At 27.8% G+C, this 26402-nt stretch overlaps 5 protein-coding genes and 1 long non-coding RNA gene across 8 annotated transcripts; 2 read left to right on the top strand and 4 right to left on the bottom strand.

Moving 5' to 3' along the window:
* Positions 1-7915: 7915 nt before the first annotated feature.
* On the top strand, positions 7916-9569 carry LOC124925925 (haloacid dehalogenase-like hydrolase domain-containing protein 3). The gene is made up of 6 exons (XM_047466062.1): positions 7916-8264; positions 8370-8476; positions 8629-8737; positions 8804-8965; positions 9044-9217; positions 9294-9569. The coding sequence occupies exons 1-6, from the start codon at positions 7971-7973 to the stop codon at positions 9321-9323; spliced, it is 876 nt and encodes a 291-aa protein (XP_047322018.1). The 5' UTR covers positions 7916-7970; the 3' UTR covers positions 9324-9569.
* A 1372-nt stretch (positions 9570-10941) lies between these two features.
* LOC124927066 (60S acidic ribosomal protein P1-like) lies at positions 10942-11778 on the top strand. 2 transcript variants are annotated; one of them, XM_047467409.1, is made up of 4 exons: positions 10942-10997; positions 11072-11164; positions 11264-11473; positions 11563-11778. In XM_047467409.1, exons 2-4 carry the CDS (start codon positions 11096-11098, stop codon positions 11623-11625), a joined length of 342 nt encoding a protein of 113 aa, XP_047323365.1. In that variant the 5' UTR covers positions 10942-10997; positions 11072-11095; the 3' UTR covers positions 11626-11778. The 2 variants fall into 2 exon arrangements, with proteins under 2 accessions (XP_047323365.1, XP_047323366.1); XM_047467410.1 differs by having other exon boundaries at positions 10977-10995; positions 11075-11164.
* A 2209-nt stretch (positions 11779-13987) lies between these two features.
* Positions 13988-14421, bottom strand: LOC124928212. The gene is made up of 2 exons (XR_007098463.1): positions 14362-14421; positions 13988-14260 (listed from the first exon to the last, which is right to left on the bottom strand). It is a non-coding gene; the product is annotated as an uncharacterized LOC124928212 (long non-coding RNA).
* Positions 14422-15890: 1469 nt separating this feature from the next.
* Positions 15891-16702, bottom strand: LOC124926380 (60S acidic ribosomal protein P1-like). The gene is made up of 3 exons (XM_047466592.1): positions 16554-16702; positions 16189-16398; positions 15891-16078 (listed from the first exon to the last, which is right to left on the bottom strand). The coding sequence occupies exons 1-3, from the start codon at positions 16620-16622 to the stop codon at positions 16016-16018; spliced, it is 342 nt and encodes a 113-aa protein (XP_047322548.1). The 5' UTR covers positions 16623-16702; the 3' UTR covers positions 15891-16015.
* A 1683-nt stretch (positions 16703-18385) lies between these two features.
* On the bottom strand, positions 18386-19116 carry LOC124926381 (60S acidic ribosomal protein P1-like). The gene is made up of 3 exons (XM_047466594.1): positions 18976-19116; positions 18668-18871; positions 18386-18553 (listed from the first exon to the last, which is right to left on the bottom strand). The coding sequence occupies exons 1-3, from the start codon at positions 19042-19044 to the stop codon at positions 18488-18490; spliced, it is 339 nt and encodes a 112-aa protein (XP_047322550.1). The 5' UTR covers positions 19045-19116; the 3' UTR covers positions 18386-18487.
* Positions 19117-21010: 1894 nt separating this feature from the next.
* On the bottom strand, positions 21011-24034 carry LOC124926316 (ribosomal RNA small subunit methyltransferase nep-1). Of its 2 annotated transcripts, none has more exons than XM_047466515.1 (8): positions 23884-24034; positions 22723-22981; positions 22519-22611; positions 21934-22078; positions 21734-21844; positions 21579-21661; positions 21446-21503; positions 21011-21237 (listed from the first exon to the last, which is right to left on the bottom strand). In XM_047466515.1, exons 2-8 carry the CDS (start codon positions 22963-22965, stop codon positions 21158-21160), a joined length of 813 nt encoding a protein of 270 aa, XP_047322471.1. In that variant the 5' UTR covers positions 22966-22981; positions 23884-24034; the 3' UTR covers positions 21011-21157. The 2 variants fall into 2 exon arrangements, with proteins under 2 accessions (XP_047322471.1, XP_047322470.1); XM_047466514.1 differs by having other exon boundaries at positions 23880-24032.
* Between the last annotated feature and the right edge of the window lie 2368 nt (positions 24035-26402).

The raw sequence follows: 26402 nt of genomic DNA, 5'->3' as shown, positions 1-26402 counted from the left end.
GACTAGTTTAATTTCTAAAATTATAATTATAAATAAAAAAAATCATAATGTATTTATATTTTATATTTTGCTTAATTATTTTATATATTAAGATACATATATTATAAATAATAAATAAAAATATATTTAAATGTATGTATTTTTATTATAATATTTTTATATAAATATATAAAAATATTATAAATATATGAAATAGATGAGAGAGAATGAATAAAAATGATTAAAAATTAATGAAATAAATGAGATAATGAATAAAAAAATATTTAAAATTAATGAGACAGAAAAATGCTGAGATTATAATCTTAAATGCTAAGATTATAATCTTAAATGCTAAGATTATAATATTAAACGCTGAGGAGGGAGGTAGAAAGAAATTTGAGTTTAAACGCAAAAGTGTGTTTAATTATAATTTTTTGCGTGAGCTTATTATGCAAAGTTACTGTAGCAGCTTATTACGCAAACGCCACTTATAAACGCTAAATCAAACATGCCCTATATATATATATAAGTTTTTTTTCAAAAAAATATAATATTTTAAGTAATTAAAAAGTGAAGGAACAAGAAGTTTGTTAGTTTATTTATATACTCTAGATAACAATTTATTAAAGAAAGCTTAATGCAAAAACGGTTAAAAGTAATTATTGCAAAACTTGGGAGGGAGTAGGACAAGTCAGGTTGAAAATGAATTTAATCATATAAACATTGAAATTATTTAGATGTAATGTAGATTACAAATACAAAATTGTTAACGAATGAACTTCATTTTTTTAAAACTTTAATAATATTATTAATTCAATGAGATAGTTCAAATATTAAAAATGATTTTTAAAAGACGAAGTCATATATTTAATTATCATTTAAAATGTGTAAAATTAAAGTAAATATAATAATTATGAGTAAGCTACCTACTATTATTATAAAAAGTAAAAAAAAAAGTTATAATAAAAGTATTCTATATACTCAATATTGAATATAATAAAATAAAAGATATGGATATATGCAAAAAGGAAAGAAGCTTAGGCCACAAAATTACAGGTAATCCGGCTCTCTTGCTTATAATAAGCAAAGATTCCCCGACATGGCGTACTATGTATCTGGGTACACCCTGTCACAGCTAATCGGGTCTACACTCCTTACAAAAGCAACTTCTTCTGGTCCCATTCTGCAGCTGCTCTCCTCTGTGCACTCTTCCACCGCCCAATCATGCACATCTCTCCACTTACGTGTCACCACTAGCATAAAAAAAAATTAAATGAAAATGTTCCTTTTATCCCATTTTATTAAATAGTAAAAAGAAAGAGGAATTTAAATAAATAAATCAAAATCATCACAAATTTAAATAATTGACAACGTTATTAAAAAAATATCAGCACTGAATAGTTAAGAATTAATTGAACAAACTTAAATTATTTAAAAAATAATATTGGTGTTGATTTTGAGAAAATATATTTTTTTTAAATACTTTAAATATTAATATATAATAATAAATATTATATTATAATATATATATATATATTTAATATTTTAATTAATAAATTAAATGATTTAATCAATAAATTAGTGAATGAAATAATGTTTTATTATATATAAATTTAAAAATTAAATAATATTTTATTATTAGAATGAGGGGTAAAAAATTTTAAAAAAAAATATCAAGAATCAAAGTTTTTTTTGTTTTTTTAACAAAAACATAACTAACACAATTTATTTGTTTTCAAGATTCAATTCATCAATAAATACACTTAATTTTTATAAAATTTAAATTTTACAGACTAAACAATATTATAATAATTTGATCAATTCAAATGTTAAATTAATTATGTTTTCATCAAACAATTTTTAAAAAAAAATCTCTAATAAAAATCAAAACATAAACAACATAAAACAAGTTCTTAGAACTTAAAGATGCCAACTTTATTTTTTAGGGAACAATATATTACTCTATCCAATTTTAATATATTTGGTATAGTTATCGAATAAAGTGGATGGTATATGCAAAAAAAAAAAAAATAATATGTATATTTCATAATAATAAAGTATATAAATACTGAAGTGATATAACTTTAAGAAAAACATTCATTTGCTTAATTGAGCTATATATTGTAAAAACTTACCTTGAATAATGACATCAAATATAGTCATATAATTTCATTAAAAGTGACTGCTATATAAAAAAAAATGTTACATATAATTCCTTATAGAAAATATAAAAAAAAAATGTTTCAAACATTTCTGAAAATGTTAGTTTGATTCAGTAATTTAGTGTTTTTTACACAGTATATTTGTATGTTATCAATTTTGGATTTCATTTAATAGGAAAAAATTTATTAGTCACTATTGTTGGTTGTTTGTATTTTAAACCAGTAAAACTTATTTAGTGTTGTTCTAGTTTATTCATCAAAATTGTTAAAATTTTGTTTCGTTGTAGAAATTTTATTTATTTTTATTCAACAAAAATCATATCACGTACAACTTTCATTAAAGATATTATAAAATCAATCGTTGGACCCATGTAAATCAAAGAAGATAGTTGTTTTTTTCTTCACAAAAGTAATCTTTATATGAACTAAATTATGTTGTTGAAGGAAAAATTGAATCTCTTTACCGAATGGAGAAAGCAGCCATTGAGTGCGACCAAAGTTCCGACTAATAACAACTCCTAGCTAGTAAGGCGGTCTAAAGTGCACCATGATCGACCAAGACCTAAAGTGCACCCTAGGGCGGTTTAGATTCATATTAAAAAGTTTTGATAGTGTTAACTTATTTGAAAAATAAACTCTAATTTAAGAAAAATAATAAATTAAATATCCTTTTATTACTGTTTCACAAACTAGACTGGAGTGGCTACATTTAAACCAACGAGACCCACTTCTACCGATATCACATAATGTTTTATACACGTGATTATAACATTTAACAAAAATTATTTATGCAAGAAGGCCAATTTTTTTTTTTTTTTTTTGTAAATAGATAGAGATTAAGTCATGTTTGGGGGTATGATAGAATGAGGGGAGAATGCATGAAGCTTCTCATCATCACATGACTTTGTCCCAAACAACATTATGAAAGATTGGATGGGCATTTGGTGCCCTTTTTTTTCTTTCTCTTTTATTTTTTTTCTTACCCATGTATATAAATATATATATATATATGGGTCCCAAATCTACAATCCTTCAAGATTTGCTTCTAATTTCTTGGTCCCATCATATCATCATGTTTGGATTTCTTCTCATCCCAAACAAGATGAGTCACTACTAATTAATCACCAATTCATTTATTGGATTATTCTTAATTAAAAATAATTGTAAAGAAAACACTACAAAACATCTTCATTCTATATTTAGCACATTCCCCGTAATATAAAGTTCTAAACACGACAAGGAAAAAATTATTAAAAAATAAATTGTTATACAACAATTAACCAACTTTTTTTCCTTACGAAATTGATCTTTTGTCAAATAAGTTTAAATCGACAATTCCGTGTAAATTAATCTTAAGATTTAGAGAGTTAAAAAAAATATTTACTTCGAATAACATTCCTTAATTATGAAAAAAGAGATCACAAATTAAGGAATCGAATTTGTTAAGATGAACTTTGTGTGAATGGAAAGAGGTCAATGGATATACTAATTTAGTTATGGGCAGGGCCATATTAGGTTTAAGGAGTAACTAAAATGGTATGCCTCGTCAATTTAAAAAAAAAATATATTAAATCGTGACTATTTGATTCGATTAAGTTTTAATTATTTTTTTAAATAGCAACATAATGTTAATAAAAATAATGCGTATAAATCAATTTTGTATAAAAAACTTAAATTTTTTTAAATGAAAATTTTATACTGTTATTATTTTTATTTTTTAAAATAAATATTATAGTTTTATAGTTGAAAAAATTAACTATTAAAAAGAGAGGTATATATATATTTAATTATAATTTTTTTTTATTTTAACTATAATCAATCGGTTGATGTAAAAGTTTATTAGGTTAGTTAATTAACTTACAATCTTATCTCTTATTGTTGTAAGGGAAGAAGTTTATATCTGTCCTTGATCTTTAAGAACTTGCACATTCTTAGAATGAACTACGTTTCTACCATTTTTAAATAGAAATTAGTCAATTATTATCAAATCTTTAGTCACTAACAATTCAGCATTTTTTCTCTCAAAAAATGAAAAATTATCCCCTAACTTTATAACTTGATAAGTTTTTATCATTTTCTTTTTTTTTTTTGGAAGAATAGAATCTTTTTTTATCCATATTCTTATATTATTTTATGTGTCCCTTAATATGATTTTGAAATTTAATATCTTAATTTAACCTAAATTGAATGCATAGTTTACCTTGCTAATATTATTATTATTATAAGAAATGATTGAGAGAGAAAATAGAGAAGGGAATCGCGTGACATAATCTAATGGATCGAAAACAAATTTCTCTATTTTCCTCGCCTTCCTTTTTTTAACTAGGGATATAGTGACACATCGTTCATTTCCTAAATTTCCTTCCTTATCACTTATTTATTAATATTAATATATATTCTTTTACATCATCATATTGACATATCATAGAACTTCAAAACACATTTTATCCATGATCTATTATTATTACTTATAATATTTCTTCACGATTAAAACGACCTTAATATTGACTGTTAAATAATAATAAAAATGGATAAAAACTATACAATGATTGTGAAATAGTGAAAATATATTTATCCTTAAATACATTCCCAAAAGCCCAATATTTCTTTGTAAAAGGGAAAACCATAAGGGCTGGAAAATCTAATAAGTAATGGATCAAATCAATAATATTTTGTTTTTAAGCCTAAAGCCCAAAGCAACTAAGTAAACATAAAATGGTCAGCCCAGGACAAGTTATCAACTCAGGTTAAACTTATTGCTGTGTTTTATATGAAAAATGAGTCATATGAGATTTAATTAATTAAGGTAAATTATTTTAATATATATATAATTTAAATTTAATAAAATAAAATTACAAGTATTTTAATATTTAATTAAATAATTTAATAATTAAAATAATAATAATAACAACGTGATAGATATAATTTTAAAAATGTTTTTAAAACAGCTCACAAACTTTAAAATATAATAACAGCAAATTAATAATTTAGGATGTCTGAAATTCAATTTTGGGTGGGATACTTGTAAGATCAAACTTAATACAACTATTTAATATTTATATTCTTATTTATAGGTTTCAAGTTAAATAATTATTTATGTGGTTAATAATAGTATATAAATAGATAATTTATTTAAAATTTAGTGATAATGTTAATTTTTTTTAATAAAGTTTATGGCCTGATATTTAATGTCTTAAATTCTATTATTTTCAATTGATGTATATATTAGTTTGATTAAAATGTTAATAATAGTGAATATTTATACGAAATAGAATAATATAATAAATTTATTTTAATTTTACTGTCATGTTTTATATAAGTTAAAAAAAAACATATATGAATATGCATACAAATAATTTTTTTAATTACTTAAGTCTTGTATAATTAGTTTTTGAATAAAAATAATGTGGTATTATTTTATTATAATTGAGAAATAAAAAGAGGAAGAGGAAAAATAAATAATTGTTATTTATTTATTCTCATTAATCACAATAATAATATTGATAAGAATTTGGACCACACATTTATCTGCATCAGTTTCGAGAATGATGGGCTTAAACGGCCCCTACAGCCCATATCTACATGTCAACTTCATCCGGTTTCAGGTGGTCCACACCCAAAGCCCATAAACAATTTGTAATTAACAAATACATATATTTTTTTATAACAAAACAAATCCAAATTTAATTATTTAAGATGGAATCCCAAGTCAACATCAAACACATTCTGTTTTTGATTTCATCCAGTCAAATCATGTTTTATGTTGATTTATTTATTTATATATTTTATTTTAGAACTATTGAAATTATATATTTTCAAAATTTGGAAATCTAAATCTTAAACTTGTATGAACTTATAGGGGATTGAATAGATTTTATTGAATCAATTTAAATTTAATCTTACTAGATAGATTATACTTACGCAAATTGATGTAATAAATATTTAGTTTTATAATTTTTTTTGTATTTAATAATTTATATTTATAAAATGATTAATTAATATAATATCAAAATAATATTTTTAATAAAAAAATTAATAAATTTATAAATAATATGTTATATAGTAAATAAATGTGAAAATATATTAACAATGATTAAGAAATAAAACCTCCAATTAAATTTACTTAGAGGAATATAACAACTATAACTCAATAAGAGCAACAATTCTTAACATTTTTTTAAATCATATACATCCTTCTTCTCATTTAAAATAAACTAAAAGTCGAGTATTAAAAAATTAAATATTATTACAAACAAAATTTACAACTAGTAACATTAGTTAATATATTTAAGGGTTATATGAGTATAATAAATCAGTTTTGTGACACTTTTAATACAATTTTCTGAAAAAGGAAAATGAAACAAAAGTTATCATGAGAATTATCTTTAATGCAAAAATTATTTATGTATATTCAAACTCGTTTCAACTATTAGCTCTTAATTTTGTAGATAAATGAAATAAGTTGACATGCTTACATCAAACAATATAATTTTTTAAAAAATGTAAACATCACAACAAAGACTTTTAAGGTTGGGTTGTAGTTTCTCAATTATTGTGAGATTGAGTTGTGGCTTAGAATGAATAAAATGTCAAAATAATTATGGTACACTTGAACCAGGAAATTGCTATTTTCATTATCATTATTATTATTATTTTTATTAATTGGACCCCAACATATATCATTATATAAAGACTTTGGGAAGGATATATAAATTTTGGAAGCCTCATTTTTTAAACAATTATTATTTCTGTCTATGATAAAATAAAATATTTAAACTAGATAAATAGATTATTCAAAATGTGTTTTCTAAATATGATGAGATCAAGTTAATCACATACTTTAAAATATAATTTGATAAAATTTAAATGAAAATTGTCTCTTCACTAGAAAGGAAAGTATATAAAAACAAAAAATACAATAAAAAACAAAAAAACATAGACCCTTTTATCTTATCGATTATATTGAGGAATCATACAAAAACTTAGTAAAAAAAAATCAAAAACTATATTATATAACTTTACAATGTCCATCTTATAAATATTTACCTAATTGGTAATTAATAATAATAATATACTATGATTTTTTTTTTTTTTTTTAAAAAAATTAATTTTGTTTTAAGTAAGGAGTATTAACGTAACACTCTACTATCTATTTTCATTCAAAGCGTTTACACTAGACACCCTGATAGGGTTAATATACTATGAACATTAACATGATTAAACTTTCAATTATATTTACAAACAAAAGATAATAATTGTGCTAACAAAAGTTTGAAATGAATGTGATAGCCACTATTTAAAAGATAGATCAGATTTTTCATTATGAGCCATTGCATCCGATTCTATATGGTTAGATCAACATCTCACCCCTTATCCACCTTTTTTTTTCTTTTATCTTGAAATGGAATGGGTGTGGGGAAACAAGATTATAATAATGAATTTATTATTTGAAAGTTTTCCAAAATAAAATATATATAAAAAAAACACTTTCGAGTCTCAAACACAATTGTACTTATTTGGAAAATTTAAATTAAAGGTCTATTTTTAAAGAAACGTTTGTAACCACAATATTAAAGTCTTAATTTTTTTTTGAAAAGTCTCTTAAACGACCCTACTCGTGCTCGTTCATGTGGTTTAGGATGTTTTTAATATTTGTTGACTGGGACCCACATGGGTATTTGCGTAAGACACTTGAAAATTGAGGGGCCATTTCAAATTACTGTCTCTTCTCCTATAAGATCTGGGCGGCTGTCTCAAGTGAACAGGGTCTTACAACTGATCAGAATACTCACTCACTGTTAGCTAAATGAAGCTCAATTAAGGGTTTTCATGGCGTCGAGGACGAAGATCACTAGGGCATTGGGAAGCCTATCCAATTACGTATCTGGGTCGGCTTCGAAAGTCGTTGATCGAGAAACCCGGGTTGGAAATCTTGGATCTTTTCGGCAATTATCATCATCTGCTTCGGCAGCTCCAGTCGAATCGGATAATCGTGGTTCGATGGTGATGGGTTTGAAGGATTACGAGGATTACAGGAGAGCTCTTTACGGAGGCATCACTCATAAAGCTCTATTGGTCGACGCTGTTGGCACTCTTGTTGTTCCATCTCAGCCCATGGCTCAAGTCTGTCTCTTTTTCTATATATAACCCAGATCGATTCTTCTTTTCTTTTGTCTGTGATTCAATAATGCTAATCTATCTCATTTTTGTGTCGATGGATGGTTGCAGATATACAGACAGATGGGTGAGAAATATGGTGTTGATTACTCCGAGGCTGAGATATTGAACAGATACAGAAGGGCTTATGAACAACCTTGGGGCAGATCTCGTCTCAGGTCTATATATTTTGTTTAATTCAATCAGATTCAAATACTGTTCGTATAAATCCATGAGAATGCATTTGTTTATGTTCTTGGGTCAATTTCAAGAATGATGATGATGAGGATACTGTTCATAACATTATCTGAATTTACTAAACAAATTGCAGATATGTGAATGATGGGAGACCATTTTGGCAATACATTGTGAGTTCTTCAACTGGTTGCTCAGATAGTGAGTATTTTGAGGAGTTATATGACTATTATACTACTGAAAAGGTAAGCTTATTATTCATACTTTGTCTGTTATCTCTGCATATATGTTAAACTGTTTTTCATTGTTAGGCTTGGCACCTATGTGATCCAAATGCTGAGAAGGTATTCAAGGCACTTAGAAATTCAGGTGTAAAAATAGCGGTTGTTTCAAACTTCGACACACGGTTAAGACCTCTGTTGAAAGCTCTAGATTGTGATCACTGGTTTGATGCTGTTGCTGTTTCAGCTGAAGTAATGCTTTCAAATAAACTTCATACATAATATGGTTTCAAATGAGACTGTTTATTTGATTCTCCACTATTTATTAAGGTTGAAGCGGAGAAGCCAAACCCGACAATATTTCTAAAAGCTTGCGATTTGTTGGGAGTGGAGCCTCATGATGCTGTTCATGTAGGGGATGATAGGAGGAATGATGTTTGGGGTGCAAGAGATGCAGGATGTGACGCTTGGTTATGGGGAAGTGATGTTCACTCATTCAAGGAGGTATTTTTTTTATCTTCAATTCAATTGAACTATTGTAAATGATTTGTGTAATAAACAAGAACTGATTGTTATGTAGGTGGCTGAGAGGATAGGAGTGAAGGTGTGAAAGTAAGGCAGGGTCTTTGCGACGACTGTAATGAGGCCATGTTCAGTTCTGTTTTTCTTTATCATCGTCCTCATTGTAATAAAAAACGATATGTACATAAACCCTTTTTCGCCTCTCGAATTTATCCCTCAAGCGATTGAGTGTTCTTGGATAGAGGAATCTAATAGTTGGGCATCTTGTATGTAGATATGTAATAAAATGAGTAACTTTCTTATTAAACCAAATCACAATGACCTTGTGGATTCACATGTTTTTTCTTTCATTATATTTGAGATCTATGAGCAAAACAATCATTAAATGCTTCAATAATGGTGTTATACCAGAGTCTAGAGGAGACCTTCAATATTATCTGCATTCATTGTTTAGTTACCCATAATAAATCAGTAAGGCTGTTAGAGACATTAGATTTCCTTCTCAAATATAATTCAAACTTTAAGATCAATTTGTTAAATGAAGAGATGACATCATTAACCAAAATTCAGCTTTTGATGGTTGTCAGAACATAGGACTTCTTAAATTCGGTTTATTTATTAAACGTTTAAATATGTTTGATATTTTTCTATTTATTTGTTAAGCGTTTATATATAAGTTTTTCTTGTTCTAATTCTTTTTAAAATCGAAAATAACAACCAAATAAATAACCACAAACATACCAACCACAAGTTATATATAAGTTTATATATATATATATATATATTTATACTATTTAGTTTATTTTAACGTTTACTGCACTTGATATGCTTAATCGTTCCACTTATCTTTTTTATTTGTTTCAAATTATTCATTTTGTTCAATAAATGCTCGAGTATGTTTGCTTTTATTTATTCGCCTGCATTACTCTAACATCTTATCACGTAATTGGAGTTTATTTAAATTTACTAGTCCATACATTGTATGATTAATTGTATTACATGTTTTTTAAAAACTAAATATTTTATTATGATTATTGTTAGAATCACTATTGAAATATTGTATTCATTTCTTATGAAAGATGTGATTGTATATATTAGATAAAAAATGTATGAAAAATGATATTTTTTTGATAGATATTTTGTTTTAGCTAGAGAAAATTGTTTTAATCTTACAATTTTTAACAAATATTATTAGTTTTAATTTTTGGAAAAATAAAAAAAAAAATTATTGAAGCAAATAAGCTCAATTTTATTTATTGAGATTCTTTAAAAAAAAAAAAAGATTGAAAAATAGTTTATTCGAGTTTTAAATTTGTTGAAATATTCTAATAATATTTTTATTTTAAATTTAAATTTTATAAAAAATAAAACAAATATATATTTTTAGTTTGATTAATACATTGATTAATTGAATGTTTAAAAAAATATTATATAATATATATTATTTTGGATGTAAGATTTTAATATTTAAATGATTATTTATTATTTATCAATTAAATAATTTTAAATTATTACATTAATAAGTTATTCTATTATTATTATTATTATTATTATTATTCAATTAACCTTTTAGTTGTTAAGTGCTAATTTAGTTAATTATTGAATAATAAATTAAGAAGATACGGTCTAGCCCAAGATGAAGGTGAGGCCCAAATTGAAGCCCAATATATATTCCTAAGTTCTGAACTATAAGAACAACGCCTGAAGCATCAAAACCTAACCCTAAGATCTCTTTCATTTCTCTTGCGCTGCTCTTCTCTGTGTAAGTTAAGCATTCTTTCTTCATTGTTCGAATGCAAAGTGTTGATTTGTTGCTTTTGATCTGTTTAATCTTAGCAGTTTAACAACAATCTGTTGAAGATGTCTATCAGCGAGATTGCTTGCACATACGCCGCTCTTATTCTATTCGATGACGGCATTCCTATTACGGTATCATTTCTTATTCTGCGATAAATACATCCTTAAGATCTTTAGAGATTATACATACATATATATAGCATATGAACAAATGTTGTTGCATCATCCTAGGCCGAGAAAATCGCCACTCTAGTTAAGGCAGCCAATGTTTCAGTTGAATCTTACTGGCCAAGCCTATTCGCTAAGCTTGCTGAGAAACGTAACATTGAAGATCTCATCATGAATGTCGGATCTGGTGGAGGTGGTGCAGCTCCTGTTGCTGCTGCTGCTGCTGCTTCAGGTGGCGCTGCTGCCGCAGCCCCTGCTAAGGAAGAGAAGAAGGTAAATAACCGTTTTTGTGTTACTTAATTGAACGAGATTTACAAATGAGAGTGACATTGAATATATTTTCTCGTGTTATACATTTGCAGGCTGAAGTCAAGGAAGAGAGCGATGAAGAAGAATTCGGATTTGACATGTTTGGTGATGAATAGAAGCTTTAATATTTATGAGTATTGTATTTCGAATTATGGTACTAGTGATTGATTCTCTGAACAATTCTATTTCTGTTAAATCTTGTTCTAGATATTATTGCATACAGTTTTATGAACTAATTAATAGTTTATCTCCTTGAGGTTTTGCACTAATTTGCCAATTGTCTTCATTTTTTACCTTAAATAAATATCTATGAACAAGAATCTTTGTTATCTGCTAGAGGTTCTTCTTATGGGTGGTTCTTCAGTTTATACATTTGTTTATATTTTGTTTAGTAATGTCGGATTATGTTGGTTTTGTTAGAATCCCACATTTCCTAGATCAATTAGGTTTATTCAATTGTTCATTTATTGGTTAATGTATTATCTATTCCACTCCTTTCTAGTTTGTTCTTTTTTGGTTCTAAAGCTCTTACTCCTTTTGTTAACCAAGGATGATACTGCAAACTATTTTCTCTAATGAATTCAACTATTAAGTATTAATGTTTTCTTATATGAGGTGCTTTTGATCCATCGTTTTCTCTTCAAACCTTAGTGTTTTCTTACATCATTTTTTGCAACTTCTTTTTAACAGAACTTCATTAATTAATAATAGTAAACCATCCTTATCAACCAGTCACATTGTAATAATAGTCAGAGGAGTTTAAAAAACATAGTTGGAAGCCATGTACTTGATGCTGAGGTTAGGAACTTAATTGCATTGTTGACATTCTTTCTAGTGTTGTGAATTATGGTGACATAAGAACACATTGAACACAAGTGTAATATGAAAATGAGAATGAATATTTGTTTTAGGAAACAATTTAAAGTCATTTCATTAAAAACCCAATTATCAAAATTAAAAGAATTAAACGACCCTAATACCTAACAAACAGCTAAACCAATACCAATCCTATTACTTAACATTTTTGTTCAATTTAGCCAATATGATTTCTTATATTTTCGGATCCCAATCTACTGCTCTTAGACACCTACCATTAATCTTTTACCTTTGGATTAGTTTCGTTGTAGAGAAGACAGAGATTGAATATTTCGAGGAGGTCCAAGGTATTTTGAATGGAGACAGAGATTGAATCCAAATTCCTCATCATTATCTTCCTTGATTTTGCCTGCATGATAATATATTGATATCTAATAGCATGATCTCTCCTTAATTACAATTCAAATAAAAGAGGAGTAAATCAGTAGAGCTTATGGACATGCCTTGTCATGGCAAAAATAGCATGGTCACTTAGAAGAAAGTTACTGAAGTTGAGAAAGCTGGCTTGGAAAAGCTTATTGAGTTAAAATTGTAAATGGAATGGTAGTGCTGTTATTGGCATGAAACGTGGTTAAGCTGTGATTTAGATGTCGTTGAGATGACAATTGCTGATGTTTGGAATGGGGACTGGCATACTGTTATTCAAGTAACAAATGAGGGTTCTAGAATTTTGTGAATGATCACCAATATGAATACCAACTGAAATTCAAATCCTTTTTAAGTTGATAAGTATGGGATTGATTGGATATGATTAGAGATTGAAGCAAAGAGTTTTTTTTGGTGGAATATTGTTTACTCCTCAAAAGTTGAGTGTAAGTTTATTTTGTGATTAGTTTATCATTAGAGACTAATCTTAACATTTCTTTTGGTTATTTAACTCAAAGTTGCCAAATAACTTAAGATTTATTATGAGCTGAATCTTGAGCTATTATTATCTTCAATTCAATTGTGCTATTATTATTATTATTAATCTTTAGTGTGAAAAAAAGGCAGGGTCGTCAATAGAAAATGTAAAAAGGATGGTTATTATGAATTTATGAATAACTATTAAACTATGCATTATATAGAAAGATTAAAACATTATTAAAAAAATCAAGTTGTATGTCATATGACAAAATTAAATGAACATACAAGTGCAATTGCATTATTTTCACAAAAGTTAGAAAGAACAAGATACGATAACAAAATGTTTTGGAAAAAACACTCAAAAGTTACTAAAAAATGCGAGTGGGATTGTTTGAAGAAAACTTTTCCTATCTGGTTATGATTCACATTGATCACAACTAAGATCAAAGCAAATGACAGAATATGAATTGTAAATTCAGTCATTTTGACAAAAAACAAGGTCACATAGAAAAAATTCAAACGTCCAAGAATTGCAGCAAGAATGGAAAAAATATAGCAAATGAATGTCGAACTGAATAAAATTTGAACCTTCTGTTATGCAGAAAAAATTGATTTAGTAAATGTGTAATGCAGAAAAAATATGTTGTAATATTCCTTGAACAATATCATTACTATGAAGAAAATAGTATCCCTAAACAAGAAACAAATTAGAAATAAAGATATAAGTTTTAGAACCTATAAGAAGAATCACTGGAATATCAAATATTCTTGTTCATAGTTGAATAACAAGAAAGTTTTGCTCAAAATTAAGACAATCGGCAATTTAGTGCAAAAACGCAAAGAAGTTAACTGGTAACCCATAAAACTGTTTGCAATAACTAGAAAAAAAAGATTTAATAGAAACAGAACAGAGAATCTCTTGTACCAAAATTCGAAATACAATACTGATAAATATTAATAACTCTCCTATTCATCACCGAACATATCAAATCCAAATTCTTCTTCATCAATCTCTTCCTTAACTTCAGCCTGCATTGAATTGAACATAGAAAAGATTGTTCAATTAACCTAGATCTTATCTTTTTGTTTGAAAAATTGTTCAATTAATTACAAAAAGACTCTTTATTTACCTTCTTTTCTTCCTTGGCAGGGGCACCACCAGCGGCAGCAACACCTGAAGCAGCAACAGGCTTACATCCTTTCTAGTGTTGTGAATTACAGTGACACATTGAACCTGAGGGTAATATGAAATTGGGAATGAATATTGGTTGTGCATTTGAATTTGTGAGTCCTGATTTCGAAGAGACCCAAAGTGTTTTGAACGGTATTTGTGCTGACCAAAAGGATCTGATAGCAGAAGACTTGAGAAAAAGAAGTGGCTATCAGATGACTATAAGGAAGAAGTGGAAAAGCGAAGACCCAACATGTCAAATCCTAACCCAAATTCCACATCATTATCTTCCTTGACTTCGCCTGCATCAGAATACATTGATATCTAACAACACATAATAGCATGATCTAGAAGAAGTTGAGAAAGCTGACTTGTAAAAGCTTATTGAGTTCAAAATTGGAAATGGAATGGGAGTTCTGTAATGGCATGATAACGTGGTTGGAACACTCATCTTATTCTTAGGAGGGAATTTCATGGGGTTATAATCTGAGATTTAGATGTTTGGAAAGGGTACTAGAATTTTGTGAATGATGATGAATGTGAATACCAATTGAAATGAGGATACTTGGGAGTGCAAAAATTCAAATCCTTTCTAAGTAGCTAGGCATGGGTTATGATTAGAGATTGAGGCAGAGACTAGAGAGGTTGTTTGGGTGGAATATGTTTTGTTCTTCAAAAGTTATTCCTAGGCATATGTTTATTTTATGGTTAGACTCATTTATGGATTTTCTGAACAATTCTATCAATTCACTTTACAGATTTATTATGAACAAAAGTTTCATTTTCAAAATTCTAAGAAGTCTCTGATATCTAGCTGAATAGAGAGGTATTTTTAACTTGAATTCAATCGAACAATTATTATTATGATTGGTGTGAAAGAAAGGCAGGGTCGTCATAACAACTGTTTTAAGATTTCATGATTGTTAAAGGATGGTTTTATCGTTATAAATTTATGAAAATCAATAAAAATATTCATTATTTAGATGTATAAAATATTATTAAAAATAAGTTGTATGTCACATGACAAAACCAGATTAACATTCAAGTACAATTGCATTCGATTCTATGCAAAATAGAGAATATAAAGATGGATTTACAATGACTAAGATGGATTGTTCAAAGATAAAAGCACATGACATATGATCATAAAACATGTTGGCACATAAAACATTCAAATAAAGAAGCCAAATGTGAAACAGCAATCTAACAAGGAAGAACTAGAAATGAGTGGAATAGATATAGCAATTGAATGGGGAATTGAATAAAATTAGTACCTCCTATTATGAAAACCCTAATGAATTGAAGATAAAAATATGTTGGGTTCTCATCAAAACTACAATCTAACAAGTAACAAACAAGAAATAAAGGTATAAGCTTTAGAACCCATAAGAAGAATCATTAGAATATCAAATATTCTTGTTCATAGTTAATTAACAAGAAGGTTTTGATCAAATTAAGACAATTGGCAATTTAGTGCAAAAACGCAAAGAAATTAACTGGTGATCCATAAAACTGTTTGCAGTTCTAGAAAAAAAAGGATTCAATAGAAACAGAAAAGAGAATCTCTTGTACCAAAATTGAAAATACAATACTGATAAATATTAATAAATCTCCTATTCATCACCGAACATGTCAAATCCAAATTCTTCTTCATCACTCTCTTCCTTAACTTCAGCCTGCATTGAATTGAACGTGGAAAAGATTCAATCTTTATTCTTTAACCTAGATCTGATATCCTTTTGTTTGAAGAAATTGTTCAATTTAATTACAAAAATAAGTTATTTACCTTCTTTTCTTCCTTGGCAGGGGCAGCAGCGGCAGCTGCACCACCACCTGAAGCAGCAACAGCAACGGGAGCAGCACCTCCTCCACCGGATCCAACATTCATGATGAGATCTTCGATGTTTCTTTTCTCAGCAAGCTTAGCGAAAAGGCTTGGCCAGTATGATTCAACTGAAACATTGGCGGCCTTGACGAGTGTGGCGATTTTCTCAGCCTAGATCATTACAGGTACAAAGAATATATGCTAATTATAAGTCGATCGATACATGAAACTAAATCTATGTATAAAAGGATGAATGTAATCTGTAAATATGATAAAAGATTGATAGATTTATTATCGTAGGTGATGGAAAATGATAAGAAGAATACCGTGATGGGGATGCCATCGTCGAAGAGAATAAGAGCAGCATAAGTGCAGGCGATTTCACTGATCGACATCTTCTTCTTGTTCTGATGATCTTGAACTCTCGGCGGCTTCAGGCTGGCTGCTTGAGACTTGAGAGTTGGATGAAAGAAAATATGTGAGAGAATGTTTTATATATATGAACCCTAGGGCAACGCTAGGGTAAAGAGAAATGGGCTTCAAATATTGGGCTAAAAGTAATTTTATTATAACATTGGGCTTCGTCTTGGGCTTTTCTGTGTTTTTTATAATTCTTTTGATATTTCTGTACGAGATAAAATAATAATAATTTGTCTATTCTCACCCTCATCTCTCCGGCCCACTTCCTTAACTCAAAAGTTTGTTCAACGGCGGATCAAGAAAAGGAATAGTGATTTGGGGTAGGATGAAATGGGGAAAGATAGATAAAAGATTTTTAAGATTTAAGTTTTATTTATTAAAAATAGTACTGACATTATTTGTCAAATGAAATAATGGATTAAATGTAAAATCCTAACAAAAAAAGACCAATGTAGTAATTTTCCTTAACAACTTTTTTTTTAATAATGATATGGTTTATTATAAATATATTCATAAATTTAATAATTTATTTTACTTATTTATTGTTTTTTTAGTTCAAATTCAAATATATATAGATAGTAGTTCAAACCAATAATTATTTACTTATTTACAAACATTTGTTTGAGAGAATGTGATGATTTTAATTAGGCAATCCAAGGTTAATTTGTGGCCCAAAGTTAAAAAAATATATTAATCATAATTACAATAAAAATAATAAAAATAAAATATACATAAATTTCATAATATATAAAAAAATATATTAATATAATTAATAGAAAAATATATTAATTATTTATAACATATATATATATATTTATTAATTAAATAATTAATAATACTATATTTACAAATAAAATAAAATACTATATTTACAAAATACTATAATAATAGTATAACTCTTAAAATCTTAAGATTTCACGAGTCTGATTATTTTAAATTTTTGATAATAAGATTTTATAATTTTATATGATTTTACTTTAAAAAAAATAAATTTATATTAATTAAATTAAAAAATAAACTTATTATTTATTTAAATTAATATAATTAATTTTATAAATATAATATTTATAGTGTTATTTATTTATTATTATTTTTTTAATTAATTTTATATTAAAATATAAAATTTCTTATAATTGGCTAAGTACAAAGTACTTAATTATATATATAAATAATAATAATATATAATAATTATTTTTTTAAATTAAACTCTAAATTTTACGAGTTTATAATTGACTACGTATACTCTCGATTTTGACGACCTTGACTATAACTCCTGTTTTAGTTTTCTTCGTTAGGGTCGAATTTGAACCTTGACTATAACTCCTTTAGTTTTCTTAGGGATTTGGTCTCCACATCCACATCAGCCCTATTACACCCTAAGGTGGCCCCATTATTTTTTTTCACCTTTTGAACTCTCGAAAAATATTAAAACATTGAAACCCATATAAATGTAGATTATAAATTATGAACAATTACTTGCTGGTCATAATAAATAGTTTATTAAAGTGTTGATTATAAACATCAATTCTTCTAAAACAAATAATTCAATTCAAATTAAGCAGTTTGTTGTTTAATAAATATGAAATCCACATAAATTCATAGAATGAAAAGAGACTCGAACCAGGGCATTAAAAAGGATAAAACCATAAAAACTAAAAATGTCAATGAATCACATACATTTGGCTAATTCATAGATTGACAAATATATAGATATATAAAGGGTCTTGTAAAATTAGATATATAGATTGTTCAATTTCAAATAACCATATGGAGATCAAACTGAAAATTCATCAAAGTCATTGCAATATAAAAAAAAAATTGGTAGAAGAAGGTCGGGGTCCTATTCATCACCGAACATGTCAAATCCACCATAATCTTCCTCGTCACTTTCTTCCTTAACTTCCACCTGCATTATGTACAAAAAGTAGATATGATTTCTTTTTATGTCTGAAAATCTTGTTCAATTTGATTACACAAGCAAACAAACAAACAAACAAACAAACAAACATATATAAGTTACCTTCTTCTCTTCCTTGGCAGGGGCAGCAGCTGCGGCGCCACCTGAAGCAGCAGCAGCAACAGGAGCTGCTCCGCCGCCGCCAGATCCGACATTCATGATGAGATCTTCAATGTTTCTTTTCTCAGCAAGCTTTGCGAATAGACTGGGCCAGTAAGATTCTACTGATACATTGGCGGCCTTAACTAATGTCGCTATTTTCTCAGCCTAGAATACAATATAATACACCACCATTTGTTCATACATCTCAATTAATTACAAACAAATCTATAAATATAATATTAGTAAAGATAAAGATACATTCATCATACCGTAATGGGGATGCCATCGTCGAAGAGAATGAGGGCGGCATAAGTGCATGCTATTTCACTGATAGACATCTTCTTCTTCTTCTTCAACTCTTGCAATTGTATTGAACGAAAAAGAAAGAAGATGTTTTATATAAAGAAAACCTAGGGCAAACGAGAATGATCACTAGAGAAAAATAATTTAACTTTTGGGTTATTTAGCTTTTAACGGGCTTTGTTTTCAACAATTATATTGGGCTCAAGATTAGTCATTATTACCCTAAATATTATATTATATTATTTACTTTACTTATTTATATCTTATTTTTAATTTTATAATATTTTAAGTAGCTCTCAACAAAAAAAAATATATTATATATGTTTATTGTGTTATTAAATAACTATTTTTATTTTCAAACATTTTAAGCTCTTTTCGACAACTAGGTGTGATGGACGAATATATGTAGGTTCTCGGGTGGGCTGAACTTCACATCGAAATTTTTTTATTTTATTTTATTTTTTTTTACGGTAGAAATATGATATTACCTTTAATTTTTTATTTTTTTTTAATATAATTCATTGTGTTTTTTATCTAATTATTAAAAAAATTGTAAAATTTTATTTTTATATACTTGTTTTTCTCGTTATTATTTTAAGTACTCTAAATTTTTTTCAAGCCACCCCAATTCGAAATCCTAAGTTCGTCATGTTGATGTCTAATTATGATTATAAGTTATTGTTTTTGTAATTAATTATATTTGATTATTTATTTAGAACATGTTTATAAACATATCTCAACCTAAATTATTAGATTTATAGGATCAGATATTTAAACAATTATTTTAATGATAATATTAACATGTAACCTTATAAATAATATAGTAAAAAAAAAATTTAATTCATCCAAAAACTGACTCAATTAGATCCACATATACCTTTATATTTTAGTGGTATTTAAATTTCTTAAATTTCAAATAGATTATAAATTCAATCCATCATTAACCTTTAGAACCAGTGGTAAAGTCAAGCATTCATAGTAAGTTGAATCTAAACAAAGCCATTTAGTTTTTTTCTTTTGAAATATAAAAATATTATTTTTATGTGGTATACACAAAATAAAAAATAAACAATATAATATTTATATATTTTTTTACTATTATTATAAAATAGAGATTGAATTATATGTTTTTAGATATATAAAATGCATTTTTTTTTAAAAGGAATTATTCCTAATTAAATTAAATAAAGAGTTGTAAATAAAATATTAATTTATAAAAAAAATTATCATATAAAAAATCAAATTTACCTGACATAATTCACACAATTTTTTGGAGTAACTCTAAATACGAACTTATTTGAATTAAATAATAATGAACAATGAAGGAGAGCAAATTAAACAAATTAATTAAGCAATGCGGAAGAATCTCTACCCGAGCAATAATAAAATTTATATTGATCATCTACAAATATGATCAAAATAGTGAAAAATTACTTATAAGATACCTAATAAAGGTAAAAAAAATCTCCAAGTATTTTGTTTTCTAAAAAAAAAAAAAAAAAAAAAAAAAAATACTTATAAGAAAGAAAAAAAACTCCAGATCATTATCTCTTTTGCTACAAGAAATGAGTAAGGTATAAGTAGCAGACGACCCACCAAAGATTGAGAGTATTATTCAAATTAAAAAATACGAGATGACCAATTCGATGCGGCTAAATAAATTATCTAGCCTAAACAAAACATATCAAAGAAAACCCTCTCCAATGAGCAAGATAATATTTCGAACTTCTCTATAATTTTTTTGTTCTTTTGTAATTTCTATAGGGTTTTGGTTTGGAGACAAGTGCATTTAAATAGGGAAGAATGTTATAATTAGAGCATATATATATATATATATATATATACTAAATTAAAATTTTATTCAAATAATTAACCTTATAAATCTTACTTCGATTTAAATTTCAAATTGATTATAGATTACCATTTAGAATTAAGACTCATGTGTTTCTATTTTACTGTTATTGAATTTGCCCAAAATAGAGAATTTAAGTAGCCTATAAATAATGCAAGTTTTTTAAAACTTGTCTAGAATAATAAGTTGATACAATATTAAAAAGAAAAGTCACACAATCACTATTAGTACATTGGCTATTTCCACCAAATTAAATTGAGGAAGAACAAAAAGCACTACTACTAAACAAGTAGTGTTCACAAAATCTTCCACTTCCTCTGCAAAGCGCCACATATCGTTGCGATACAGCATGCTGCACTCAATGGATAACTCGAAACTGCAACAAACAAACAAAAATATTATTTATTTCAATTTGACAATGAAAAAGGACCCATTGGAAAACACTTATATATAATTTATATATTTTTGGATCTGGATCCAGACTAAATTTAGTTTCAAAACATAATCACATCCAGATACAATATTGGATCAGGGTGTTCATATTTAAGACAATAATGTTAATACAAAAGAGAACAAAAACTCACTTGATAAGTAATCCTCAACATAATGGTCATCAACTTTACCATGGGACATAGCACCAACCTGAAAGCAATAATAACAGACAGATTTAATATATATATAACCTGATTCATTCACCACATATACATATACACATACCACGAAAACCAAGTCCATATCATCTGGAACAGTGGTCACATAGTCGTGCATGTCCACCAGCTTTTCCGAGCTAACTGAGAAACCTGTTGAACATTAACACAAGACCATTGTTATTTATTTCCCTTCCAAGAACTTCCACACTGATTACTACTCACCTATTTTACGGGAATTGAGGGGCAGATATTGAGTTACTGGGTTCTTAACCATCTTCATAAGTTTCTCGCGTGTACCAGCTGCGGTTATAGTTAGTTTCTGCAGCAGCTCCACTGTAACCCATTTTGCAAATGCTAATATTATTCATCAATGATCCAGTGAAGATTCAAATAGAAAGCAAATTTATAATAATTAAACTTACACATGAGACCACAAAATCGTTTGTAGGTCCTTGGTATACGAACATGTGGCTTAATTTCAATAAGATTATTTCCCTCCGTCCTCACAAATACAGCTTTCAATCTTCCAGCCTTGGCTAGCTGGCTATCAAAAATGGCAAGAATGGCCTACACAGCACAAATAATTGAAACTCAATACCAATAGGCATTCACAGGAATTCATTAAAACAAATAGTTATGGAGTATATTAAGACGAGATCTAATCTTATCTATAGACAAAGAAATGCAATGAATATTCAACAAACTAAAAAAGAATGATAAGATTTATGAAAGTCAGAAAAACATGGAATGAATTGGAGCAAATGTATTGAATGTTCCTACTAACTTATGGAGACTAAAACCATACATATAGACACAACAACATTATACTGGGATAAAAACACATCTACAAGATTGCATCCAAACAGACATAAAAACAATTATGCTGGGTGTTCTAAACAGACAAGCATAGTAATCAAACCAGAGCTTTGATTACTAGAGTGAAACTCCAAGATGAAAACAAAAAGCTTCTACAGATCTAAAAAGATGATATATAGAAAATCTGTAACCTGGTGAGCTATGTCAGGGCGATAATCAGCCGGATTTTTTTTACTCCTCTTGATGAAGGTAGCGTGTTCATCTGAACTCAAAAGCTGAAAACCCTGAACACATAATAAAAAACATGAACAATCAAAATTGATTTTAGGATACACGAAAATTGCAAAACATATTTTAGCAAAATGGAATCATCTGCAATAGAAAAAGTAACAGACCTTTCCAACTTTAGCTACTTCAAGAGAAGCCCTTTCAAGGATGAATATAACTCCAGGTTTAGCTTTCTGATCGGTTATAGAGATTGGAATCCCACCAAGCTCAGTCTCATCTTCATCTTCTGTTTTTGCTTTCTTCATGGGGGCTTCGGCCTCCACTTCTTCGAGCTTTTGTTCTATTTCTTCTTCAGCATACTTTTCTTTCTTCTTCCTCTTAAGCCCTTTAACACCATATGGTCGCACCATTGTATCGTTTCACCTTCTGAATTCATGAAAAATATCGAAACATTCAAACTCATATAAATAATTACAAAATCTACATGATAAATTATGAAATAACGGCAAACTAGCAAACAAACAGTTCTACAATAAATTAACTATAAGCCAACAAAAGCTTCGCCAAGATTCCAGACTGTGGCTTGCTCGTAGGGAGAATATGACGTTGCAGACTTGAGGAGGAATGGAGAGAGGTCGGTGATTGTTAGTTAGTCTGTTTTTTAGGGAGGATGGGCGGAGATTGTAACTTTGCTAGTAACAAACTTGTATTGTTTAAAGAATCGAAACAAGGGGAATAGACAGCTTAATTGTTTAGAGTCAACAAGTACAAGTCGTTTGAACCAGTGATTGAGGGTCGGTCCAGTGTTCGGTTACTGGTAGGAAAGGGCCTCGGTGTTGTGTACAACGTGCCACTTTGAGTTTTTGGCTAGTTTAAATGATTTAATGGGTTTTGGGGTTTAACAGAAGTAGAATGGATTTGAACTGGGTTAACTCAACCTGATGATTGGAAATTAAATTAGGTCTAATTGGCCTGCACGGTGATGATTTGGCCTTGAGAACAAAGCCCAACATTTGAACTCCAAATGAGAGATATCCTATGATTGCATTGGCGTTCACACCTAGAGTTATGAATAATTCCTCCAAATTCACTAATGAAATCTTCAAGTGATGAATTCCTCTTAGACGATGTTCTCCAAAGCTTTGGAAGTGGGTTAAACCTAGTCTTAATCTAGTAAATGTTCATCATTATCCCTATAATCTAGTCATCAATCTCATTCCTAGTCAATGACCACCATGATTATAGCAAATAATATCAAAGACTATCATAAACATCATGCATATCTTCAATTATAATTCATGTTTCAATCAACAAACTAGAATACCTACTGCTTTAGCTTCTCCAGCCGCTGCTGCTCTAGCTCCCACTACAAACGCTGCAACAATGGTAACTGTGGAGCTCAAACCAGAAGAACAACTGAAGAAGAACTGATGAAGAAGAAGAGGCGCGACCTAATCTGTAAGAAAATAAAGGGATGGGTTTAAGAGCTGGGCCGTAGGAGCTTTTCCTCAAGGTTGTTGGGCTTAATTCATCTCATATTTATTTGTATATGTTTTTAATAATTAAATGATAACAAATTAATATTTATTCAAATCTGTGCAGTAAATTCTATAAAATATTTAAAATTAATTATATATTTAAAATGAGTGTATAATTTTTACTTTTAAATAATTCAATATATTAAAAATTATAAGAATAATTTAAATATAAAGACAAAACATAACATAAAATATATATTCAACTTACCTAATAAACATAAAATATATATTCAACATTACCTAATAAGTGAGTTAGTAGACTCTCGATAAGATAGAACTTTTATACGAGAAAATTAAATGCAATTAAGGGCCAAAATTTAAATTTATTAGCTTGAACCACAAATATATAAAATAATATTTTTTTTTTGGAATTGAAGGAGAAATAACATTACACCTCACAATCATGACCTCTCGTTTAAACTCGTGACATTTTGGTCACTTAAGTCGACTCTTACCCCTTGAGTACCTTGGTATGATCACAAATGTATAAAATAAATAAGGTCAAGATTTAAATTAATTGTATTGAACCTCAAATGAAATATAATAAAAGTATGATTAAGCCTCTAAAGTATAGATTACATGAAAAATAAAACTTATATTTTAAGCAAATTAACAATTATAGCTATTAGAGGCAAAGTCTATTGTATAACTAATGTAAAAAAGACGAAGAGATTACGTTGACCAAGTGAAACTAATGCATTTGATCTTTGAATTCTCCCATTTTCGGAATCCAATCACAAATTGCGGTTTGAATGATAATATTTGTATTGAAATATCAAATATTTACCTAAAAATTTCATTAAGTAAGATGATATTACAAGTTCATGGAAACAAGTAGATTTCTGATGGCTATTTATAAGAAAAATAATGAAAACAAAAATAATACCATTGGAAACTTCAAGGGAATATAATGTTAACTAGGGTAAAAATTGTTACCATTCATTTTATAGAAATGACAAGATATTGGTACTCTTATTTGAGCATTATATTAGACCTTACAAAATTTAGATGGATTTTTTTTTGGTATTAAACATCTAAATTTCGATTCTAACTAAGTTAAAGTGGAAAATTTGATTAAAAATAATAAATTAGACCCTACAAACATATTATTATTTAATCTTTGTATTTAGACATCCATTAATTTCACTAGGACGTGATACAAAATATCTCAAATGGGAGGTTTGAATAGACTTTTTGGACAATTGTTCAACATTACTATCAAAAGATGGTGACTATTTGTGAAAGTAATCGCAACCTAACTATTAAAAACAAAATATTTAAAAAAGAAAAGACAAATCAAATAACCATTGATATTACACACACAAAAGAAATATTAGTGGAACCCATACCCCATTTCATTCTACTTATGGCAATATTTGTCCCATGAACAACAAACATGAAATTAAGGGCATGAAAAAAAAGGTGATTTACTACACCCACCACTCCAATACTCATGTGTAACTCTCAATTCCATTTTCAATTAGGTGTGATTGCTTTAAAAATTTTTTGATAACTCGAACTAAAAGAGTTTATAGTTATTAATTACTGAGTTAAACGAGTCTTCAAATGAAATTATGATTACATCATCTCAATTACAAACATCAATTTATTTTGAAATATGGATATAATTTACATAATAAATAAAATAATTGCTGCAAAAGTGTTTTTTAACAAAATATGACAAATTCCTAAAGATATTATGATAGTACGTCTACCGTTCTTCATAAAAAAATTCAACTTCCTTACCTAACATAATTGAACCAACTACATAAAAAAAATGGGTTCGGATCTCCAACACCAAAGAGTTAATTAAAGTGTATGATCATTAGCTAATACAAATTACAAAGTCTGAAAAAACAATTCTCACAATAAGGCCAAAGGCTTTAAGAACTACAAAGCTACTAGTGGAAGGTTTATTGCCAACTATATATTGCATGACGATAAAGTAATGACTTAGTCAATTTCTCTAGGCTCTCCGGTATGAGTTTGAGTCAACCAACCGAATTGGTTGAGAAAAATGAAAGCCCATCGACCAAGCACTCCCGGACTAACCAACTCAAATCTGCCCTCGCAAGTCTCCGCAGTTTAGGAGCAGAACATGTAAACAACTCTAGTCGAAAAAACAATTAAACAGATGAGGTAAAAGAAAGAAACAAAGCATGCATTATTCCTTCATTGCTTAATTACATAACAAGTTATTATTATTATTATTATTTTATTTATGTGATTAATTAAAGAACTTTAATGTGACATTGATTAATTAGCTAGTCTTGCTTATGTTATACACAAATTAATGTTTTAAGTTTGAC

The sequence above is a fragment of the Impatiens glandulifera genome, chromosome 2 (genome assembly GCF_907164915.1).
Source record: "Impatiens glandulifera chromosome 2, dImpGla2.1, whole genome shotgun sequence".
In the NCBI taxonomy this organism is placed as follows: Eukaryota; Viridiplantae; Streptophyta; class Magnoliopsida; order Ericales; family Balsaminaceae; genus Impatiens; species Impatiens glandulifera.
Note: the sequence above shows the minus strand (reverse complement) of the source record. Positions and strands in the feature narration are given on the sequence as shown.